At 49.8% G+C, this 22,384-nt stretch overlaps 1 protein-coding gene across 2 annotated transcripts in view; it reads right to left on the bottom strand.

Moving 5' to 3' along the window:
- RPS6KA2 (ribosomal protein S6 kinase A2) overlaps positions 1-18,115 on the bottom strand; it is a 338,356-nt gene extending 320,241 nt beyond the window's left edge. For both annotated transcript variants that reach the window (XM_065888700.1, XM_065888701.1), the window contains exons 1-2: positions 18,053-18,115; positions 14,302-14,361 (exon numbers count right to left, since the gene is read on the bottom strand). In XM_065888700.1, the coding sequence (XP_065744772.1) occupies positions 14,302-14,361; positions 18,053-18,115 (123 nt within the window). The remainder of the gene's footprint in view (positions 1-14,301; positions 14,362-18,052) is intronic.
- Between the last annotated feature and the right edge of the window lie 4,269 nt (positions 18,116-22,384).

Genomic DNA, 22,384 nt, shown 5'->3' with positions numbered 1-22,384 from the left:
ATCCTCACTCACTCACGACGCAACTGAAGCACAGGGAGGGTCACACAGCTGCGAAGGTAGGAAATAGGTCAGCCAGGGGATCTGAGAGACCATGCTTAATCAACAAGGGGAAGGGTCAGAAGCAGCACAGAGTCACCCATCCACAGTCCGTACTGATGAGGGCCTCATTCATGGAGTTTATGGCTGCAAGTGTGGACTTTTCCTTTATTACATCATCTTTCAAACTGTAGCTCCCCAGAGTTTATACATTTTTAAAGTCAGGTTTATTGAAATATAAATTGTCTACAGAACAATTCACTTCCTTTAAGTATGCAAGTCAATGAATTCTGACAGATTCATCTGGTCATGTAACCATCACGACAATCAAGATATGCAACACGTCCCTCATCCTAAAAGCTCGTTCATGTCCCTTTGGGGTCAATGCCCTTCTGCAGTCCACGTTCTCTGGAAACCACTGATCTAATTTCTGTCCCTCTATAATGGAATCCTAGAGTATACCGTCTCCGGGGTCTGGCTTCTCTCGCTGGCATAAGAACTTTGAGATGCAGCCATGTTGCTGCATGTTCTTTTTTTTGCTGAGAAATATCCCCTTTGTAGAGATGTGACACAATTTGTTTATCCATTCACAAGTTGGTGGACATCTGAACTAGTTCCAGCTTTTTGTTATTATGAGTAAAACTCCTGTAAATGTTCACATGTAAGTACTCGTGTGGACACAAGATTTTATTTTTCTTGAGTAAATACCTAAGGGTGGAACCGTCGGCTCGTATGGTAAGTGTATGTTTACTTTATGAGAAGCTGCCAATGTGTTCTGAAGTGCTGTACCATTTTGCATTCCCACCCACAATGCCAGAGAGTTCCAGTTGCTCCACAGTTTTTCAACAACTTGATATTGTTGGACTCTTAATTTTACTACGTATGAGGTGGTATCTCACTGTGGTTTTGCATTTTCCCAAGTGACTAAGGATGTTGAGCATCTTTTCATGTACTCATTTGCCATTCTTAGATCTTCACTGTTAGAATACCTGTTCCAATAGTTTGCCAGTTTTTACTGGGTGTTAGTCTTCTTATTTCTAGTTTTAAGAGTTCCTTATGTAATCTGGATATAAGTCCTTTATCAGTTACGTGTTTTGAAAATATTTTCTCCTAGTCTGTGGCCAGTCTTTTTTCTGATGTGTCTTTTCAAGGACAGAAATCTCGTTTTTTAGAAGTCATATCTATTCTTCTTTTATATTTTATGCTTTTTGTGCCCTACGCCCTCCCAGTGTCTTAGGCTTTCGCATCACGTGCTGGGCAGGGGTTTGTGCTGTGCATACTGAGGGGCTCCCTCAAGGCAGGCCCTGACTTTACACCATATACCTCCAGGGAAGGCCCACGGAGAGAACATGTGAGGGAGGGTGGGATCCCGTACCTGGGGCCCCTGGATTCTAGGCTGGTGCACGAGCCCACACTCGGTTGTCTCCTCCTCACCCACATTCATGGTGGCCGTATCTTCTACCTCTTCTCTGCCCAGGAGAAACAGATCATGCCCCAGCCCTCCCTGAAGGGGCTTGTCATCCTTTAGGGTGAAGTTCACTGGTTGCCTGCTCTCTGATGGGCTCAAGGAAAGTTATAACTTTGCAGGTTACCTGGTTTTTTCTCACTGTTGACAATGTTCTCTGTTTTTCTACATCCTAAGCAGAACCAGAACAACAAAGCATTTTGTTGTTAATTGTTTGCTTACTGATTTTACTGATAACCTATCCAAGAATTAAATACAGCTTGCATGTGAGAAGTGACACTCAAGAAGCAGAATTTGTCCTAATTCACAGTTAGCTTAAAAGCTAGTTTTCACTCCTGCTACCAAGGCACACAGAGCCAGCGCTGGCAAAGGCTGCAGGTCACAAACCCCAAATCCCCGCGTGGGAGACACAGAAGGCCTGAGTCATGGGCTGGGCACCCCCATCCTTAAAAGCCTTGGAGGAGGAGGAGGTCAGCAGCGAATGCTCTCAGTTAAAATTAACAGCTAGAAATCAATGCTCTGTCCAACAGAGGTACAATTTAGCTAAACTGATTTTTTTTCAAGGAAGTAAAATGACATGGAGAGAAGGGTGGGTAGCTTTTAACTTATAAAGTGAAATGCTTTTGACCTTCCTGATTCAGCGGTTTTGGCGAAGGCAGAATGAAAGCATCAACCTCTCAGTCACAATGGGCACTGTGCTTACGCAGGAAAACATTCTTCCTTTCGAGAGAGGCATATTGAAATATTTAGGAGTGAAACGTACGGTTCACACACTTCACCTAAAAATACTTAAGCAAAAAATATTCACCGAAAAGTTAACCAAAAAACTCAACAAAGGGCTTCCCTGGTGGTGCAGTGGTTGAGAGTCCGCCTGCCGATGCAGGGGATGCGGGTTCGTGCCCCCATCCGGGAAGATCCCACATGCCGCGGAGCGGCTGGGCCCGTGAGCCGTGGCCGCTGAGCCTGCGTGTCCGGAGCCTGTGCTCCACAACAGGAGAGGTCACAACAGTGAGAGGCCCGCGTACCGCAAAAAATAAAAATAATAAAAATTTAAAAATCTGCAAACAATAAATGCTGGAGAGGGTGTGGAGAAAAGGGAACCCTCTTTCACTGTTGGTGGGAATGTAAATTGATACAGCCACTATGGAGAACAGTATGGAGGTTCCTTAAAAAACTAAAAAAAGAACTACCATACTATCCAGCAATCCCACTACTGGGCATATGCCCTGAGAAAATCATAATTCAAAAAGACTCATGTACCAGAATGTTCATTGCAGCTCTATTTACAATAGCCAGGACATGGAGGCAACCTAAGTGTCCATCGACAGAGGAATGGATAAAGAAGATGTGGCACATATATACAATGGAATATTACTCAGCCATAAAAAGAAACGAAATTGAGTTATTTGTAGTCAGGTGGATGGACCTAGAGTCTGTCATACAGAGTGAAGTAAGTCAGAAAGAGAAAAACAAATACCGTATGCTAACACATATATATGGAATCAAAAAAAAAAAGGGTTCTGATGAACCTAGGGGCAGGACAGGAATAAAGACACAGACCTGCTAGAGAAGGGACTTGAGGATATGGGGAGGGGGAAGGGTAAGCTGTGACAAAGCGAGAGAGTGGCATGGACATATATACACTACCAAACCTACGGTAGATAGCTAGTGGGAAGCAGCCGCATAGCACAGGGAGATCAGCTCGGTGCTTTGTGACCACCTAGAGGGGTGGGGTAGGGAGGGTGGGAGGGAGGGAGACGCAAGAGGGAAGAGATATGGGGACATATGTATATGTATAACTGATTCACTTTGTTATAAAGCAGAAACTAACACACCATTGTAAAGCAATTATACTCCAATAAAGATGTTAAAAAAATAAACAAATAAAATAAAATACCTTTCTGCATCATTTTATGCATTTATCACTGTATACTTTGTACCATAGTTATCACTGCTCCTACACAACACACACCCTGAAACCAGTGGACTCGTGTCATTCATCACCGGGTCTTGTAAACTGCCTTTTACAGGACAGATGCTGAAGAAATATTTCTTAGATAAATAACTGGATAAATGTTTACTATTCCTAGAGTAACTTTTAAGAAAAATAAAAGAAGATGGAGTAAGGAGAAATGGGGAAATACACCATATCTGAGAGTTTAGTTACTTTACATTTATTTTCTAAATGTAAACTAAACTGTCTTACTTCTTGTCCTAGAATGGAGACTTTTGAGTTTACCAGTTTAAAAACGAATGCCATCCCAGTGTAACACAAGTGTCCTTAAAAGAGGGAGGCAGAAGGTCACAGTCAGAGCAGGAGTCACAGAGGAGAGAGGGTGCTTGGCTCTGCAGATAGAGGAGGAGCCACCAGCCAAGAAGTGTGGGCGGCTGAGAAGTGGGAGGAGACATGGAAACGGATTCTCCCCACGGTTCCCACAAGGAACACACGTCTGCCAGCACGATGATTACGGCCCCATGTAAGTGACGGTGGATGTCTGCGCTCCAGAACTGTGAGATTAAAAGTTTGTGCCAGGCTTCCCTGGTGGCGCAGTGGTTGAGAGTCTGCCTGCCGATGCAGGGGACACGGGTTCGTGCCCCGGTCCGGGAGGATCCCACATGCCGTGGAGCGGCTGTGCCCGTGAGCCATGGCCACTAAGCCTGCACATCCGGAGCCTGTGCTCCGCAACGGGAGAGGCCTCGACAGTGAGAGGCCCGCGTCCCCTGCATTGGCAGGCAGATTCTTAACCACTGCGCCTCCAGGGAAGTCCCAGTTTGTGTTATTTAAAACTAGTAATAATTAAAATGGAAAAGGACAAAAGCCTACCTCCCCAGGAGATCATCAGCTGAACCACTGAATAAAATTAGTATTAGTCACATGTTTAGCAAAATATTTGTGACACAGCAATAAAAGCAGACACCAGCAACAGCAACAGAAAAGCAGATGCCACAAGGCCACTTGCTGGAGAAAAAAGGATCTGGAAGCCAGTGACAGACAGTGTTCTCACAGACTGCCCCAGGCGGCTCCTTTGCTCCTAGAAGTGCCTTCTCTGAGTACCGTGCCCTTGTTCTGAGGGTCTGTCCCCATTAGAATTCGGAGTGTGGTCCAAGGACCAGAAGAACCTCATCCCTGGGAAGGAAGCCAATTAGAAATGCAGACTCTCAGGCCCACCGAGGCCCACTGATGCTGACGTGCAGCTTCATCAATATCTGCAGGGGATTCTCGAGCTCGGCAAACAGGACCCAACGCCCGCGGAGGGTCCACACCTCCGGGGAGCTGGATGGCTTCCTCCCTCTCATCCCTCCTCCCAGCTTGGGCACAGCTGACCCTCTGTGGGGCAGCCCAGGCCCGACAACCACAGGAAGCTTGCCTGGCACAGCCTGTGCCAGGGTTGGGCAAATGGTGGTGGGGGGTGGCTTCCAAAGTGCCACCAAAAGCCAAGAGTAACGCAAAGGGACCGGACTTCACCTCCTTGTCAGTTTCATCAGCAGCGCTCTGGACACAGAACCGCAAACGTGTTCTAATTTCTGCAGTGGCCACTGGGAGGCAGGGGTCTCAGGTCAGGACTACCAGCCACCAAGGGTGGAAGACGAGCGAGTCAGGTGTCAGGAAAGCTGCAGAAGACACAGCCTTTCAAAGTTACAGGAAGAAAGATGACGGGACAAGAACGGAACCTAACTGCAGAGCAAGAAAACAGAAATGAAAAGGTGTGAGGCTGCAGCTCTTTACAGGTGTGTAAGAGGACAACGCGGGGACTGCACCTGGGCCCCCAGAGATGCATGGCGGCCGGGTCAGAAAAGGACCTGTTTGTCGGGCCCCTCTCTGAGAGAAGGCGAGAGAGGGTGTCCACAGCACAGTGACAGGACCTGTGTCGTGTTCCTCCCTTTCACTGGTGTCAGCGTGACACCCAGCTGACTACCCTCTAAATGGGACAAGGACTGGCCAGGGTAAGGGTCGTGCAGGTAGAGGACAGGGGTCTGATGCAAAACCACTGCAAAGTATTCTCTGGTCTCAAACTGGGCGCCCCCAGCACCGGGAGTTCGGGGTGGCCCAAGTCTCGGGTGCTCGCCTGTGCTCTGGTGCCCTTAGACAAGCCTCAAAAGTGACCCAGCCTCTGCTGCGTGAAAGTGTGTGCCGCGCAGAGCGCAGCAGATGGGACTAAGCACACGGCCTGGCGGGGGCAGGAGAGCCAGAGGGGGCCACAGAAATCCAGTCCGTGGACATTCACGGGCTTAGTTCATGCCCGGAAAAGCACGGTCTCTGGCCAAGACTTTTGAGACCTGAACCCAACAAAACTGAGAGTCCCAAGTGTCATATTTGTTATGGGTTGAACCCTGTCCCCAGAAGATCTGTCAAAGCCCTAAGCCCCAGCGCCTCAGAAAGTGCCCTCATTTGGAAACAGGGTCTCTGCGGGTTAGTTAGGAGAGTCATCAGGGTGGGCCCCGCTCTGATACGACTGGTGTCCTCCTCAGAAGACGGCCAGGTGAAAACCACACAGGGAGAGGCCACGGGAAGACAGAGGCAGAGACCCGTGATGTGTCCACATGAAGGAGCCCCAAGGACCGCGGCCGCCACAGAGGCCTGGGGCAGAGGCCTGGGGGGAATTCGCCCTCACAGCCTCAGAGGGAACCAACCTGACACCTTGATCTGACCTCCAGCCTCCAGAAGAGCCAGGGAACGGACTGCTGTTGTCTAAGCTGCCCCGTCCGTGGAACTTCCTTCCGCAGCCCAGGAAAGGATCCGGTACCGCGGCCGCAAGAGGCCCAGCTGCAACGCGGCGACAACTCGGGACTCTGCACCCCAACACCCCGCCCCTCGCCGGCTACAACACGGCGACACCTCGGGACTCTGCACCCCGACACCCCGCCCCTCGCTGGGACCCGGCGGCAGCCTCCTAACCCGTCTCCCTGCCTTCACTCTTTCCCCACGAACTCCCTACTTCCCCACCCAACAACCAGAGGGACTGTGCTTTAAGAAAATCTACGCCATCACACCATTTTCCTGCCTAGGAGTTGCCAGTGGCTTCCCAGAAAACTCAGAATAAAATCCGAAGACCTGCCGGGTCTCCGCATCCCTTCACAGGGCCTTCCTCTCTTCCCTCAGCTCCCGCGAGCCTGGGCCTGCTGTAGGCAGGGGCTGCTCCGTCCCCGTCCCGTCCCCACCCCACCCCACCCCGCCCCCCAGCTGCCCTGCGGCTGCCTCTGCCTTGAACCATCTTCCCCCAGGTCTGGGGGGTTGGTCTCTTCCATCGTTTAAGTCCCAACCTAAATTCCACCTGCTGGATGAGGCCTTCCCTAACCACTGCTCTGCTAATCTGGCCCCAGCTCAAATCACTCTCGGTTTCCTTGCTTTCTCCCTCCATAGCCCTCACTGCTACACGGAATGATCTTATTAGTCAGTTGTTTACTTGCAAGAACACTGAGATGTAAGGTGCGTGCTGCGGAGACTCTAGCTGGCCTCATTTATCTGAATCACTGAGTCGCAGGAGCCTGGCACAGTGCCAGGCTCGGCACCATCACTCAGTAGACATTTGCGAAAGAATTAAGAAGAGGGAGGCAGAGGGAGGACAGGGGCGGGGGAGGGAGAACTGGCTTGAGCCAGAGGTATAGCCGTGGGCTGTGTTGCCCAAGGCAACCTGCCACACCCACCCGGGATACACCTGAGACCGTCCATCGTTCTAGGAAGGGTGCTACAAATCACCCTCTTGTGTTTATCCTATTATTTTAAAAATAGGCACTTATGTGTCTGGATCCTCAAATCAAATCGGGACTTGGAATCCTTCTTTTGTCTTCTCCGTATATGTTACACGCGGTTGCTCCGTTCATTCTACCTGAGACAGAAGGTGAGAACCGACTTATGGATGGAGGAGCCGGGACCCCCCGCTGGTGTCCCCAAAGGTGCCCGGAGGAGGGAGCAGTCGGGGAGGCGTCTGCTGCCATGAGCCAGGCACTTGCTCAACGCGCACTTGGCAGTGTGGGCTGTTTTGGAGCCATATCTCGGAAGAAGTGTTTGAAAGATTCCCTAGAGATTTGTATGACTCACATAAATTGCAAAGTCCATGTCTCCGCACCCGGCTCCCAGCTGCATCTGTGTCACAAGAGCAAAAGGGTTTTAGGGGGCTGTTTTACTTCAAAGTAGCTGAAGGATAAGACACTACACAATTTTCTGTCTCATACTTTGAATCTTACCCACACATGTACAGCATTATTATGGAGGAAAATCCGCTCTCTCTCTCGCTCTCTCTCTCTCTCTCTCGCTCTCTCTCTCTCTCTCTCTCTCTCTCTCTCGCTCCCTCTCTCTCTCTTTCTCTCTCTCTCTCTCTCTATATATATATATATCTCCTCTCTTACCATAATTATTCAAATGATCCATTTCATGTTAATAAAGTATAAGAAACTTTTGTGATTCTAGTAAGTCAACAATGTATCCCACCCATGACAAAGACACCCGCCAAAAAAGCAGCGGTGGGGTGTGTAATCTTTCAACAGGACCTCCAGCTCAAGCTCCCCTGTGTTTTCCATACACATAAAAAAAGATCAAGTTTTCTATTTTCCCAATTTGAAGGAAGAAGGAGAGAGAATTTTGAAAAGAGAAAAGGGGAGAGAACCAGAGTGACACTGCAGGGTCAGTGGGCTCCACGCGGCCACTGGAAATAGATGGGGCTACAGCAAGGCTGCTTCTAAGCCCCCGGGGACACGGGGCAGGGTCCCCGAGGCACCTGTAATGTTGTTTTAAACCCAGAGAAGAGGACAGAGCATAGCCTTTGACCCCAGGCCCTGATTCCACTAGCCAACAATCTACCATCTAACGTCAGGTATCTTGAGAGCAATCAGTGATTTTAGGAAGAAAAAATAAGCCAGTAGAAAAAGCTTTGCTTTGAAGTCCCCTTTTCGTTGGTTCTCTGCTATAATTAGCAAATTACATCACTTTTGACGCCTCAATTTCACCACCCGAAAAATAGGGAAAGTAACAGACCTCCCTTCCAGGTCCCCGAGTCTGGGAAGATGGAAGAGGATATAAATCAGATACATTAAAAGCAGGGTTCTTACAAAGCATCTCTGCAGGCAGAGGTGCATGGTCATTCCTATGGGGGTTCAAACACAGGAGGCCCTAAAAGACACCCAAACTCGATCCCAGGGCTTCCTCCAAGCCACCGCTATGCATTAAATTGCAGGGAAAGGGCAGCTTTGACTAGCGGTTTTGCTTCATGATTTGGCAACCATCTCAACACAGGAGGTTACTCTTGGCCATGACAGGGTGGGCACCTTTTCCCGGCGAGACCACCCGTGAAGTCACTGTGCTGGCAGGGAAAGCCCTGCCCCCCAGGGCTGTCAGGAAGACGCAAGCCGCTGGCTTGTTCACACGGGCGACAGCTGGTACCCAATAAGATGTGAACAATTCGCTCTGCTCGCCCAAAGATGGGGCAGCAGCAGACAGCGTCCCACACGGGTGCCCAGGGCTCTAGAGACTGTTCCTGTGAGCACGGAGTAGTCCTTTTATTCTCAGAGAGAAAGCACTCTGAAAGGTGCTCCTGCTGACTTGGCTACAGAAGCAGGAAGACAAGGATCGCAGAAACCGGAAACAGCTGCAAGCCGGCTTCCGGCTTCCAACAGTGGTTACGGCGGACACTTAAGGATGATGTGATACCCGAAAAGGCCGATGTCTCCCGATGACAAAGCCAGGCTTCCTGGCTCACGTTGATTCTTGCCAATAACCACCACTGACACATCAAACACGCTCCACCAACTTTCAGCCCCAAATCGTGCCTTTTCCTTCGTGTCTGCCCCAGTAAGTGCTAACGTCTGGTGAAGCCAATGTTACGGTTACAGCCGTGCAGGGCATTTAAACGGTGACTTAGTCACATTAGCCCTTCTCCAAAATGCACTGTGTTGACATTGCTCTTTTCTAGACTTTCCGTAAGGCTTACGGGGACTCCTGCCTTTTGCCGGGCAGAAAACAACACGGAACGCAAATGCAAACAGTGACGTGGTCGACATGCCTTTGCCGACTCCAGCCCCCAGAAACAGGTGGATGCTGCGAAGGCAGCCTGCCGGCAGGTAACAAACAGGCTGGGAAGATCATCTGTCCATCTCTTTTCAAACTCGCAACCATCTTCTTAAGCTGTAACTGCACTGTTCGTAATTGCTTTACTCGTTCTGAGGTTCCATTACTCTTCTTGTCTCATTTCTATGCAATCCAGTTTGGATTGTTTCTCCCGTCTGTCTTTTTTTTTAAGGAACAATAAAACTGTCTAGATTCCCAGGGCGGGACAGGTAAGAGGCCATCTGCTGGCATCTGCAGGTGACCTGGGTGCAGGCGGCTCAGTCCTGACCCGGCCGAGAGCCTGCTGTTCCCATGACTTAGGCCAAACGGCTTTGAAAACACTCTTGGGTCATTCTCTCCTTCAAGCTTAAAGGGCCCCCCCAAAGCTTGTCCCTGTCCTGCCCCTCGCCCCTCTTCCCCAGCAGAGAACTGCAGACGTCCGAGCTGCAGCTGCTGCGAAGTCAGGCGGCTGGCCACTGAAGGAGGTCAAGCTGACAGATGCTTGGGGGTCACGGTACACCTGCCCGAGGAACTGCCCACTCATCCCCTGAACCCCGAGAAGAGGGTAGGGGCCGGGCAGCTGGCACTCGGCCCTGAGAGCTGCATCTGCCTCCCTCTTCCACACCCCTCGGGGGCAGGTCTCTGTGACAACAGCGCTCTCCTGCCAACCGACGGCTGACAACAGGACTGCCACCCCACCCCCGCTCCATTCTGCCTCCAAGATGCCAGAATTTCTGCTATGAAAACCGAGGGCAGAATTTTAGGAGGAGAGGGAAACACCTCAGGAGTCACGAGGAAATAGAGTGAAACCACGCTAATGTTGGAAACAGCTTCTCTGGACCTGGTCTCTAAGGTTGACCAGAGAAGAAAATGGTCTTTATTAATAAACAGACTCCTGAAATCTAAGCACTTGAGAAAACACATGCAACAAGTTCTAATGTTTTCCACAGGTTGTTCTGTGAAATTAGAAACTCACCTAAAAATCCCCCATGTGTCTGAAATACCTGGAGACGGAAGGCTGAAGGATGGAGCAAGGATGCAGGAGCTGCTGCTGACCGGCACCAAGAGGCTCAGCACCTCCACCTCTGCAACGTGGAAACGGCCCGGAGCCGCGGGCCGCCGCTCCCCCGGCCTCACTCTTCCCTTTCCACATAGCACCCCTCCTCCACCTTCAAGATCAACCACGGGGCTCTCGTGAGCAGGGTTGGGAGGCTGCGGTCACCCGTGGACTAACCTTCCAGAGGCTCCCACTCTGCACCGCAGTGTCCCAGCCCACCGAGGCACGTGCTTCCACGTTAAACTTTTAACTCTGTCCGGTGTCCTAATTTCCCAGCATTTCCACTGGCTTTGCTACGCACCACCTGCCAAAAGGAGCAGGGAAATAGGACCACAAAACCCCACAGAGCAGGTGCCTCCGACTTGTTCTCTCTGCCTGGCCCCTTCCAGGAACCCCTCGAACAAGCAGTTGAGGGAATATCTCCTAATGGGATCTGCTGAGGCTTTTCTGTTTTGTTTTGTTTTGTTTTCCAGAGTATAAAGGGTGATGGCCTCTGACAGGTCAAGTGAAATCACGCTGAGTCACCCCCCTGTGAATTTATGACACAAATCCCTACACGACACGGACTCTCTGAGAGAGGAAGCCTTTCCCTCCGCAGAGGTGAGGAAAAGTAAGTGGCAGGGACACGCAGCTTCTGACACCGACTCCTGTCTCAGTTTCATCTTTAGTCTTGACCTTCACCAGAGCTCTTTTTTCAGAGGTTGGACAGAGCTGTGGCATGAGATACGAGTGGACAAGAGTCACATGTGGAGATACTTATGCATAAACTATCCCAAATGTGTCCTATACTTTATACATATCTGTATTAATATACACACACACGTGTACCTGAAGAACACTCCACACGCAAGAAGCCGTATCAGTTAAAGGTGCTACGAGGCTGGAAGCATCACAGTCACTCCCGTTCATCTACTCATACTTCCACACCGAGCGTGAGGCTTTACCCACGGGCCTCCAACAAATATGCGTGACTGACTGAATGAATGAACGCACTGTGGCTGAGGTGAATATTTTTTCCTAAACGAGACTTTTTAGTCATCGTACACCCTTCAGACTGGCAAAAGGTGTGAAGCCTTTCACGCCCAGTTCAGTTGCCATCTGATTTCATTGATCTGAGCCACAAATCCTCTGGTTACAGATGGCTTGCAGAGCGCCACTCTGAAGGCTAAGGGGGACGCACAGGGGAAATCTGGCCCCAATAAAAATTAGACAACTGCTCAGAACCCCCAGGTGACCTTCACCCGCTGCTGGGCTGAAACCTGCAGCAGAGTTTTCAGCATCATCTGTCAGAAGCAGCCGCCAACAGCTGGACACCCCATGTCTTTCAGTTCCCACAAACGCTATGAATGCACCTCCACATCAGCGCTGTGTCCTGTAAAATACTCCTAAGATACTCTGCATTCATTAAGAGCCAAAGACATACTGGTATTCTGTCATCCGGACTAGGTGACATGGCGAAACTGTAATCACTGCCTCTATCTCGTGTTCTGTTGTCAAAAATAACTTCAAGGGGCTTCCCTGGTGGCGCAGTGGTTGAGAGTCCGCCTGCCGATGCAGGGGATGCGGGTTCGTGCCCCGGTCCGGGAGGATCCCACATGCCGCGGAGTGGCTGGGCCCGTGAGCCATGGCTGCTGAGCCTGCGCGTCCGGAGCCTGTGCTCCGCAACGGGAGAGGCCACAGCAGTGAGAGGCCCGCGTACCACCAAAAAATAAATAAATAACTTCAAGGGGGTCCGCTGATATGACTGCCTTCCTGCGGTAAATTAACACCCACCTTTCCATCAGAAGTGTGAGGGATCAGATGACTTGAGACCAGGAGGTCTCAGGAAATCACCGTAGTTCATGAAGTAACAGACTGTCGAGGGGGTCCTGGTACACAGGCAATTGTGTCGCCGGTTTGATCACCACCGTGAGCACCGCGGAGCCTGCCTCTGGCAGCTGACAGCTGAAGGACCTCAGCAGTCTGTACGCAAGAAATACGCCGAAGATTCCCTGGAAATCAGAGTCCCCACACACCCCAGTGGCAGGCGCAGCGTGGTTTGGATCCTCGGAGACCCTGACCTGGGGCCTCGCTCATCTGCAGGGGTGGGTATTCCTTCCGTACTTGCCCCTGCCCCTGGGCAGGTATGCAGTTGAATATCCATCTCTTCAAATAAGCCAGGGGCTCACCTGTCTATTTACCCTTTGACCTCTTTGGAACTGGCAAAAGCAGGGCTACACCTACCAGCCAAAAGTTCTCTTTTTTTTGTTTTTTTGTTTGTTTTTGGTTTTTTTTGCGGTACACGGGCCTCTCACTGTTGTGGCCTCTCCCATTGCGGAGCACAGGCTCCAGACACGCAGGCTCAGCGGCCATGGCTCACGGGCCCAGCCGCTCCGCGGCATGTGGGATCTTCCCGGACCGGGGCACGAACCCACGTCCCCTGCGTCGGCAGGCGGACTCTCAACCATTGCGCCACCAGGGAAGCCCCCAAATGTTCTCTTCGTGAACGCAGGAAGATGACCGCAAAGCCAGGAGCACAGCTAGGCTCCACGCTCCCAGATCAGTGACGAAAGCACAGAAGGAAAGCAGCCAGAGCTAAGGATGAGGCAGCTTCTTGCTTTTCTTCTTTATTTAACCCACATGATATGTCACGTGATCATAAGATCCAGGGGCACTGGGCTTAAAACGTGTGCGGTGTGGACGCATCTGGATGGAAGTGACACGCTTTTTCAGCATCCCAGCAGACCGTTTGCAAAGCCCGCAGTGTCCACGGATCTGCCCCTCCCAGCCCAGCAGACCTCCCTCACCAGCCATTTTTAAAAGGCCACAGAGTTGCAAAACTTTACAACTGTTATGGTTCCAAGTGGCACGGGGCTGAGCAGCTTCGGTAGCTGAGGCCTCCATTTAACTGCCTTGTCGACTTTCCAAGGCTGCTGAGGGAACTTCTTTACAAGGGGTGGAAATACGTCTGCTTAAACAGGATTCCTTTACTACAGCGTCATTCTACTTTGGATGTAGCTCTTGGATGTCCTAAGTGCCCTCTGAGAGTGCTCGTCGGTCACGTTTCCCCCACGACGCCAATGCCGCCTGGACCTTCCCCTCGGCGAGAGCCCATGGGGCCCCTGCCGCCCGGGCAGGAAGTGGAGGACCAGGCGGTCAGCGATGCCAATGCGCTTTGTTCCCTTCCACGTCCACCGCAGGACACCCCCCTCCCAGCAACGCCCATCACTCCTTTTCCAGACCCTCTCGGCCCTCCGCCGGCGCACGCCTCTCCTTCCGCCACCGCTGCAGGGGCTGCTTCCTGGCAAAGGGAGCGCACCTCCGCCCGGGGCTCCGACCCTATGTCACCAAACATTCTAAGAGGCTACATTACCTGACATCCGGCAGGTAAAACGACTCATCACTTCTCTATGCCCCACTGGCCTTCTCCACATTTGCCTTAATTGGCAGTGACGTGCCTTTTCCCCTTTGACAAGTTCACACCAGAAGGCTCTGAATCTTACCTTGGTTGGTAATTTTTCCTCCTACGTTCTAAGTATCCCTCTTGAGGGAAACTGTTGACTATAATATGCATGCAACCTATCCGTGTGCACGCGTGTTTGTGCGTATGTATATATACACGTATTTCACTAAAATAACCACTTGGGGGCTATTGATTTCAATCTTCCATTTCCTCCCTCTACCCCACCTTCCTCCCCCAGATAATAAACTATATAAAGTTACTTCTTCCACAGCGTCTGCTACGGTGGGCTCCGAGTCGAGGTTCAGATCCTCCGCGGTGGCCTGATGACAAAAGATACACATTAAATGCTGTTAGCATGCCTACATTCTTGTAAATAGCACCACACAGGTGATGAATGCAAATGACCAACTAGAGACTCAGTATTAGGATAGCAGGACATGGGAATGGCATCAGGGTCCCTTTCCACCAGAGCTTGTCTGACACCCTACGATGCTTCATGCCAGAGACAGCTCCTTTATATAACAGGAGGCAAATAAGGCAGCGAGTGTTTCTATCCATGATTACAAATTACCAGATCAGTCAAATGTGTGTGGCTTATACCACAACTGCAAGGAGAAGCAGGTAGTTTATATAAAGCCCTGACCAGCAAGGTGAGGGCGGGGTGCAGATTTACATGACCCTGAGAGACTCGGGCTGTCAGGACAGAAACAGCTTACAGGGGAGCTGTCTGCGTGGAACAACTTCAGAATCTCAGGCCAAAGCTCAGAGAACGAATTCAATCAGAAAGAGTCAAGTCTCCGGCTCATAAAAACATAAAGCGCTGTGTCTCTGCACGAGGTAAGGCTTGAACAGGAGGGTCTGGGTCTGAGCTCTGCTTACCACTTAATGACTTCAGGCGATATTGCTTACCCCACACCTCACTTTCCCCATATACAATATCAGGACCGTAAGAATATCTACCGCCTAGAGACGCGGACAGAATTCAGGGAAATAAGACCTCACAGCACTTAGCACTGGCTCTGCTGAGCAAGCAGTGGACACTCGGAGTTGGGTGCTGTCATCACCTCTCCTAGTTTCATTTCTAGCCCAGGAGCCGTGAGACAATCGTCCCTGTACAAGCTGCACTGTGAACTTCAGGGAGTCCTGTTTGATCTGCACCGTTTAAAAATGGAGCTTCTCCTTTCTCTAATGCGTGATGACATCCCCGAAGGAGAAATCGTGCTCACTCCTCGGAAGGAACAAATAAAACGGGCGGCCGACCCCTGTGGGCTGGTTCCCGCACTGCCTTCCTCAGGACACCGCCGGTGTCCTCACCTCTCCCCAGAGCACGCCCTGGGTGCTGGGCCCCCGCTGAAGGCAGTGACTGAAAAGTCCTGCTTTGGAGACGTGCGTTTAACTCGCTGAAACACCATTCACACAACACTGCATGCTTCTTTGTGATGCCAGCTCCTTCCGGGATTTTATGGAGGTCCCAGTTTTTAATTAGCATACGTTTCCTCCTCAACATGCCTCATTCGTGGGTAAAATACGCCTTCCAAAATACCTCAAAACAATTCACAAACCATAAATGCTTTTCCTAGACAATGAAATGAATTTCCCCTGGTCTGTGTGCTGAAGCAGAAATGATTTTTGTAAGGATACAGTACACAAGGATACAGTCCACTGACCCTCAAATCCAACCTAGTTCAGTTCCCTCTCACTGCAGATGAGAAAAGAAATCAGAGGGGAAGCAACTCATAGAGGCAGGAAAAACCTAGCATCCAAGAGCGTTGATTGCTACCCCTGGAAAACCAATGATCGGTCATGTTAAATGCGTGTAAAAGCAAATACCGTAAGCACTAACATCACACAGCAGGTTTTCTCATGAAAAGCACGCACGCTCTTTATGCAAGGATTTTACGACATCTAACTTGGAGTTCAGAGGCCAAATGTACTCCATCTGGTTTTGCCCAATTTCCTGATATGTGAGCTATTTTAACATCACACAACATAAAACATGGGCAAAACTGGAAAATAAAATCAGCCTCTGAGCTCCAAAACAGAGAGATTTCATATTTTCCCGAGAACCTGAAATATCTCAGGGTTAATAGTTGAGGCTTAATCTTTCTGTGGAAAGAGCCCTCACTTCTGGGTTCCAAATAAGCAGGGATTAAATGCTCTACCTTAACACGCTGCATAGGATCTACTACCCGAAAAACATTTACCCAGGAAGCCTGAAGAAATTTTCTTTTGCCTCAGGACCATTTAATTTATGGCATTTTCATCATTTGCTTTTGCATATACACATCAACCTCAAAAACTTATAAATTTGCCCTCTCGATGGGGTGGCAAGGCAGTGCAGTCTCTCAGCTAGCTCTGCTTCAGATCCTTCCAGTTTGCAAGGTCTTTCTAGGATCATGGTATCATTTTTTAATGATGTGAGTATATTCATTGCCGGTCCACTCTCAATCATTTTGGAAGTATTTTAAGCTCACGCTACTCCTCAGAGCTTGGGTCAGCGGCCACGACGTAGAGTCCAGAGTCCCAGGAGACATTCTCCAAGCCTCCTTCATTCCTCGCCCCCGTCCTTTTTTCTAAGCCCAGGGCCAAATCCTCCCCCCTAAAGAAGGGCTTCCTTCACGGGGCCTGGCTGCTGAGGGGCTGACAGCTGGGCCTCTACCACCACCAGCAAGTTCAGATAACCAGGAGGGGTTCGGAAAGCATCAGGAAATAAGAGTGGGACTTCTGGTCCATCGCTAATTCAACTTTTTAAAAACCCAATCTTTCTCAAAAGAAAAAAATAAACATGACTTGGCAACCTTTGTAAGCGAGAGGCTCTTTCTCAGGCACTGCCGCCGCCACCAAGAATAACATGGTGTGCAGAGGCATCAACAGCCCCGGAGAGCCTGCTGTCATCTCCTTCCACTTAGGTGCTCCTCACCAGCAAAGCGTCTGTGTTGTTCCATCTAAACACTAGGCTTAATATCTGTGCTATGCCAGACGACCTCCTTTGACCAAAGTATACATTCCAAGCATGAATAAGTTAGTCGGCCTTCCGAAAAAGTATTAAATATAAAATATTAACTAACTTCTCTTCTAAAACAGAATCCTCCTCTTCAAAATTCTGTGAATGTCTCAGTATATAGTACGTATATATAAAAATAAGTAACATTTAAAATAGTAAGAATTGAACTTATAATGCCGCATACAGGAGATAAGGCAAAAGTTAAAGGTTGGATTTTGCAGAGGTAGTCAGTCACTAAAATCTGCCATTTATAAATGCGATCTGAGTTGCTGTAAACACAGCACAGGCATATCAATTTAACAGGTTTAATAACTTCGGGGAACTTTCTCTTCTAGGAAAAATATACGCTGATTGTTTCTGATTCAAATTTAACAAATCAAAATCCATGCAAGGAGAGCTCCATGTCCCTGGGGGAGAATACGGTTAAGCGGTGTCAGAGGTGCTCCCCACAGGCCAGCCAGCCCTGACACATTCACTTCACTATCTTTTCATCTTCAATCGCTCCCCTTTATTCAAACATACACCCTATTCAGGCTGCATGCTCTTTACGCCTTGTTTCTTAAACAAGAATTCGTCGCTGGTTCTCCCTTCTGGTTTTATCCTGCACTGCAGCAACCGGGGAGGTCTTAGCATTTACAGCCACTTGTTGAAGGAAATCGCGCCGAGGCAGATTAGTTTGGAAGCATGTGGCTCCTTTAAGGCAAACACAGACTCTTAGAAGCACCCTGAAGTTTGGCTAAAGAGCAACCATTTTTTTTCCTTCAATTCACTCATTTTCATTCATATTGTTACACCACACACGACGCCTTGTGTGGGTGCGTGTACACACAGATATGTACTGTTCATATGTGTGTACACACATACACATCTATGCTCGTTAAAAATCCCAGACTGGCTCACGTACTAGCCACTCAATAAACATGAATTCATTACGGTACACAGACGGTCCGCCGGCCGCAGAGCCAGGGTTTTTCAGGATACTGTGGAAAAGGACACTCTTTTCTCACCTCTATTTCCATGGGCTCCACCTCTATCTTTTTCCATAGCTCCAGCAACTGTGCAATCGGCATCTTTGAAAACTTTCCCTCTGATCGAGTACTGAGAGTGAGAAAGATGATAACCAGAGGCCCCAAACAGCACAGAGATGGCCAGACAGGACGTCAGAGCCCGCGGCGGAGGCCGGCGCTGCTGGCAGGAAGGGGGCTGCTGAGGGTGAAGTCAGGCCGGGACGACCGCGGGCGCCGGCGGGGCCCTGGGGTCCTGGTGTGCGGAGGGGGCCGTGGGGCTTCAACACGGCTGCTCGGCTGGCGCGTCCTCCCCCGCCCCACGCTGGCCCTGGGGCTGCGGCAGGGGCTGCGGCTGCGTCCCGCTCGCTCGGGCTGGGCGGGGGAAGCAGGAGACAGAGCTGCAGCTTCAGACTCCGTGCTGCGACTTTGGCGGAGTGAGCGCTCCCCTCGCAGCCTCGGATTGGATTCCCTGCTTCGCCCCCTCCCCCTTACATTGCCACTCCCTCCCCCCTCCCCCCACTATTTTACCTTAATTGGCTCTAAATGATGGGTGAAAGTTGGGTCTGAGGATGCCGCTACCATAGAAACCTCATAGCAACCGAGGGCTGGGGAAGAGGGGAGGAGAGGAGGGGGCCTGCAGCAGGTTCTGCCCTGATCCCTCCCAGCGCACACGCGCGTGCACTCACGCACACACACCCCTCCCTTTGCCAAGGACTCCTCTGAGCCCCGTGGAGCACTAGGGGCCAAGGCAAGAGGCCAGGTGCCGGGGAGCTGCTTTTCCTACATCAATATTTCAGAAACTCCCTGCATCGTGGAATTGCCGCTGACGGGGCAGCTGGAGCAGCAGCCTCTCCCCTAGAGGGTCCCCCCGCCCGCCCCCCAAGCGTTAGGACAACACCCTCGGGGAAAAGGAAAGGAGGGCCCAGGAGGGCTGGGAGTGAGCCCAGGGTCCCGGCGCCCCGCTGCCTCTCCCTGAGGCCTTCGGCTTGTCCTGCTCCAGCCAAAGCCGCCCTGGGGCAGAAGTGTGGCCGCAGCACCTCGGCAATGTAGCAGCTGTGCTGTTCTCGGGAGACAGGATGAAAAGAGGGTGGGCTGCTTAAACTCCCAAACGATGGGATCTGTTGAAGTCCGGACAGGGACTGGGCAGGGAGGAACGTTCATCCAAACAACGTACTATCAGCCGTTTGCTAAGTTCCAGGAAAGATGCCGCGTGCACCACGCACAGTTTCTCATTTAATTTTCCATCTGATGTGGATTTTACCATCCCATTTCATAGGTGAGAAAACCCTGAGGCTCAGAGGGAGGAACTTGCCCAAAGACACACATTCCCCCAGTGGCAGAACCGGAAGTGAAGTCCCGGCTGGCTCAGCTGAGGATCTATGACCCCAGTTTTCTGCAGGAGGGAAACCAGGAGTGCAATTTTCTAGGGAACATTTCCCTCCTTTATTTCTTTTTTTTTTTTTTTCTTGGTCTCTTTTGTCTATTTTCTCACACCGTTTCTGTCTTAGAACAAAAGACATGTGCACGTGGAAATACATTCATCTCCCCACATTTCTGAGGCTAATCTGTTTTTGATTCCCTCTTTTGGGAAATGGTGTTAAAGTCTAATACAATTTAATGCTGCTTCTGGAAGAAGTGTAGTCATTTCTATGGAAAATTCCTTTATCTCTGGGAAAAATATCTAAGAAAATGGCTTACTTCTTCCAAAACTTATCAGTAATCTCTGTTTTTATTTTTAAATAAAATCCCTAAGAAATCCAATTCACTATCAAAGTGAACAACAAACTCGCTCAATTCCCAGATACTTCATGTTTCAGAGGAAAAAATATAGTCAGAATTAACAGTAAAGTTTCTGTTCTTAGTGTTGATTTACAAAAGTCACTTTATCTTTCTATAAAATGGGACCAGTAAGGATCTGAAAAATTAATTCCATTAAAATAAAAATAATACCAGTATTGTTTGTTTTCAAAGGTTGCATTCACTGATTGACAGATCAGAGCGAAGGGTTCCAATGTGTTCACCAAAGTAAGGTAATTTGGGGCATAAAGTAAAAGGTCACAGATTAATAACAGATAAACTGAAATGGTTTTGCGTAATAGAGAGAAGGAAATCACTGATGTAAAAAGTAGTGCTGACGAGATGTCAAGACTTTTCCATCTGAAGGACTGAGCACAGGGAGATCTTGAAGCGCAGTGGGGAGAAAAGTAAAATGGGGCTCCTTACTGGGAATTCATAAAGCCTACACTTTCTGGAATTTTCCACAAGTATTCGGAGATGGGCAGACTGAAGGGAAACACTGGTCCTTGCGTCTGGGGGAGGAGCAAGGGGGAAAGGAACGCTGGATGGGACCTCCTGTGATGGACCAGCCGCCTGCATCCCTGGGCTGATGGGCTGGAATCGTACAGATCAGACGAGCTGTCTGCAGACACAAAAGAGCTCATAATAAAGGTATATCTTAGGAGTCGCTGAAAACACAGTGCATCGTTTAGCATGTCATCTCTTTTTAAACTATGCAAATGTGACACTAATAAAGAGACTGAAGTCTATTCAGCGGTTTCGCAGGTGAAGCAGAGGCTCCTTGGAGGAGTGAAGTGATCAATCAAAGGGGCGGGACTGGATTCTGTACCCAGGAGCCTGGGATCACGTGTCCGTGCCCACTGCACTCTGCACGGCTGCCTTTCAAACACCGAAGATTGTTACTCAAAAGCAAACAACTACCTCAGTGAAGTCTCCTCCCACGTCTGCCTCCATGGGTGCCACCTGCCCAGACAGGGTACCTAGCAACCCGGATGGAGAGGAAAGAAGAACAGACTACCTAGGAAACCAAAACATAAAATAAAGTAAAAAAGACAACTTTCAAAAAGATGTATCTGTCCGGTAAAAGATCAGACCCATTTGTAAAGCTCGAATTAGGAAACGGGAACAATGAGAGGACTATTTCTCAGAAGGGAAATAATGATGACACCCAAATAACTAAAAGGATAAAGGTGCAAATAAAGGACAAAGAAATTAAGTCCGAAATCCCAAGAAAACTTGAACAACTTTTTCAACAACACCTAAAGAAGCTGATTTCCAAGAACCCCACACACAAGCATCAATTTCCAAGAAGAAACAGTAGTTGAAGCATCCTTGCAGAAATGAGTCTTTCACGAAGCAAAGCCTGCAGACTAAAAGCAGTGGGAGTGTCTCAAGAGCCCCTGGTCACAGTCACTGTGAAACGAGATGTGCAAATTGACATCAAACTCACAGAAACCAGCCCCCAACAAAAATCCTCTCTCTCCTGAACTAATGAAAAATTCCCAGCACCTCCTGTACTCACTACGCCTTGAATCTTAAAAGGGGTCTCTTTTCTGAGAAAGACAGGCAGGAGGGAGATGGAGGGGCGGCGGAGGGAGAGAGCCCGTTCGCCCTGTGGATTTCCACAGCCAAAGGACTCTTCCCGGAACAGAGGTGGGAATCAGAAAATCTGATAGCGGCCCCACTTCTGCCACCAAGGCCCAACTTCTCTGCAGTTCACCTTCTCGTCTGCATGCTGGGGTCTCTCTCACAGACAACACGGCAGGAAATGTGTGTGTAAATGTGTCTCCTGACCTACAGGAAGGGACCCCGGCTGATTTCGAGTTACCCGGTACTTGAGATGATAAGACGGGCTTGACGTCCGCGCTAAATGACCCAACGGTTTACCCAGGGCTGTTGCATTTTGCAGGTTGCTGTGACCAAAGGATTTGGTAAAGTGAAGAGAATTACTCATTTCTAGTGAAGTGATCACCAGCCTTGGTATTTCACTCTCCAGGTTTCACAAATTGCTCCAAAAACCTCAAAACGAAATTAATTTTCATTTAAAGAGAAAGGCATGGTATCCATTGTTACAGGCTGAATTGTATTTTCCCCAGCTCCCTCTGCCACAAAATTCACAAGCTGAAGTCCTAACCCCACTACCTGAGAATGTGACCTTATGTGGAAATAGAGTCTGTGTAGCTGTAATTAGCAAAGATGAGATCATACGGGCGTAGGGTGGACCTTAATCCATTACGACCGATGTCTTTACAAAAGGGGGAAATGTGGACACAGGGGGAGGCCTTGTGAAGACTTGCTTCTGCTGCCACAGCCAGGGAGCTGGCAGAACCGGAGAGCGGCCTGGGGCAGACCCTCCCAGGGGCCTTCAGAGGGAGCCCGGCTGCCAGCACCTGGATCTCAGACTCAGCCTCCACACCTGAGAGACAGAAATTTCTATTGTTTAAGCCCCTCAGTTGGTGGTCCTTTGTTATGGCAGCCAAGCTAACACCCCCCAGGGGACCAGGGGAGGCTATAACAATGAATCAGGAGTCCCAC

The sequence above is a fragment of the Phocoena phocoena genome, chromosome 12 (assembly GCF_963924675.1).
Source record: "Phocoena phocoena chromosome 12, mPhoPho1.1, whole genome shotgun sequence".
In the NCBI taxonomy this organism is placed as follows: domain Eukaryota; kingdom Metazoa; phylum Chordata; class Mammalia; order Artiodactyla; family Phocoenidae; genus Phocoena; species Phocoena phocoena.
The sequence above is the reverse complement of the archived record's forward strand: the minus strand, read 5'-3'. Positions and strand labels throughout refer to the sequence as shown.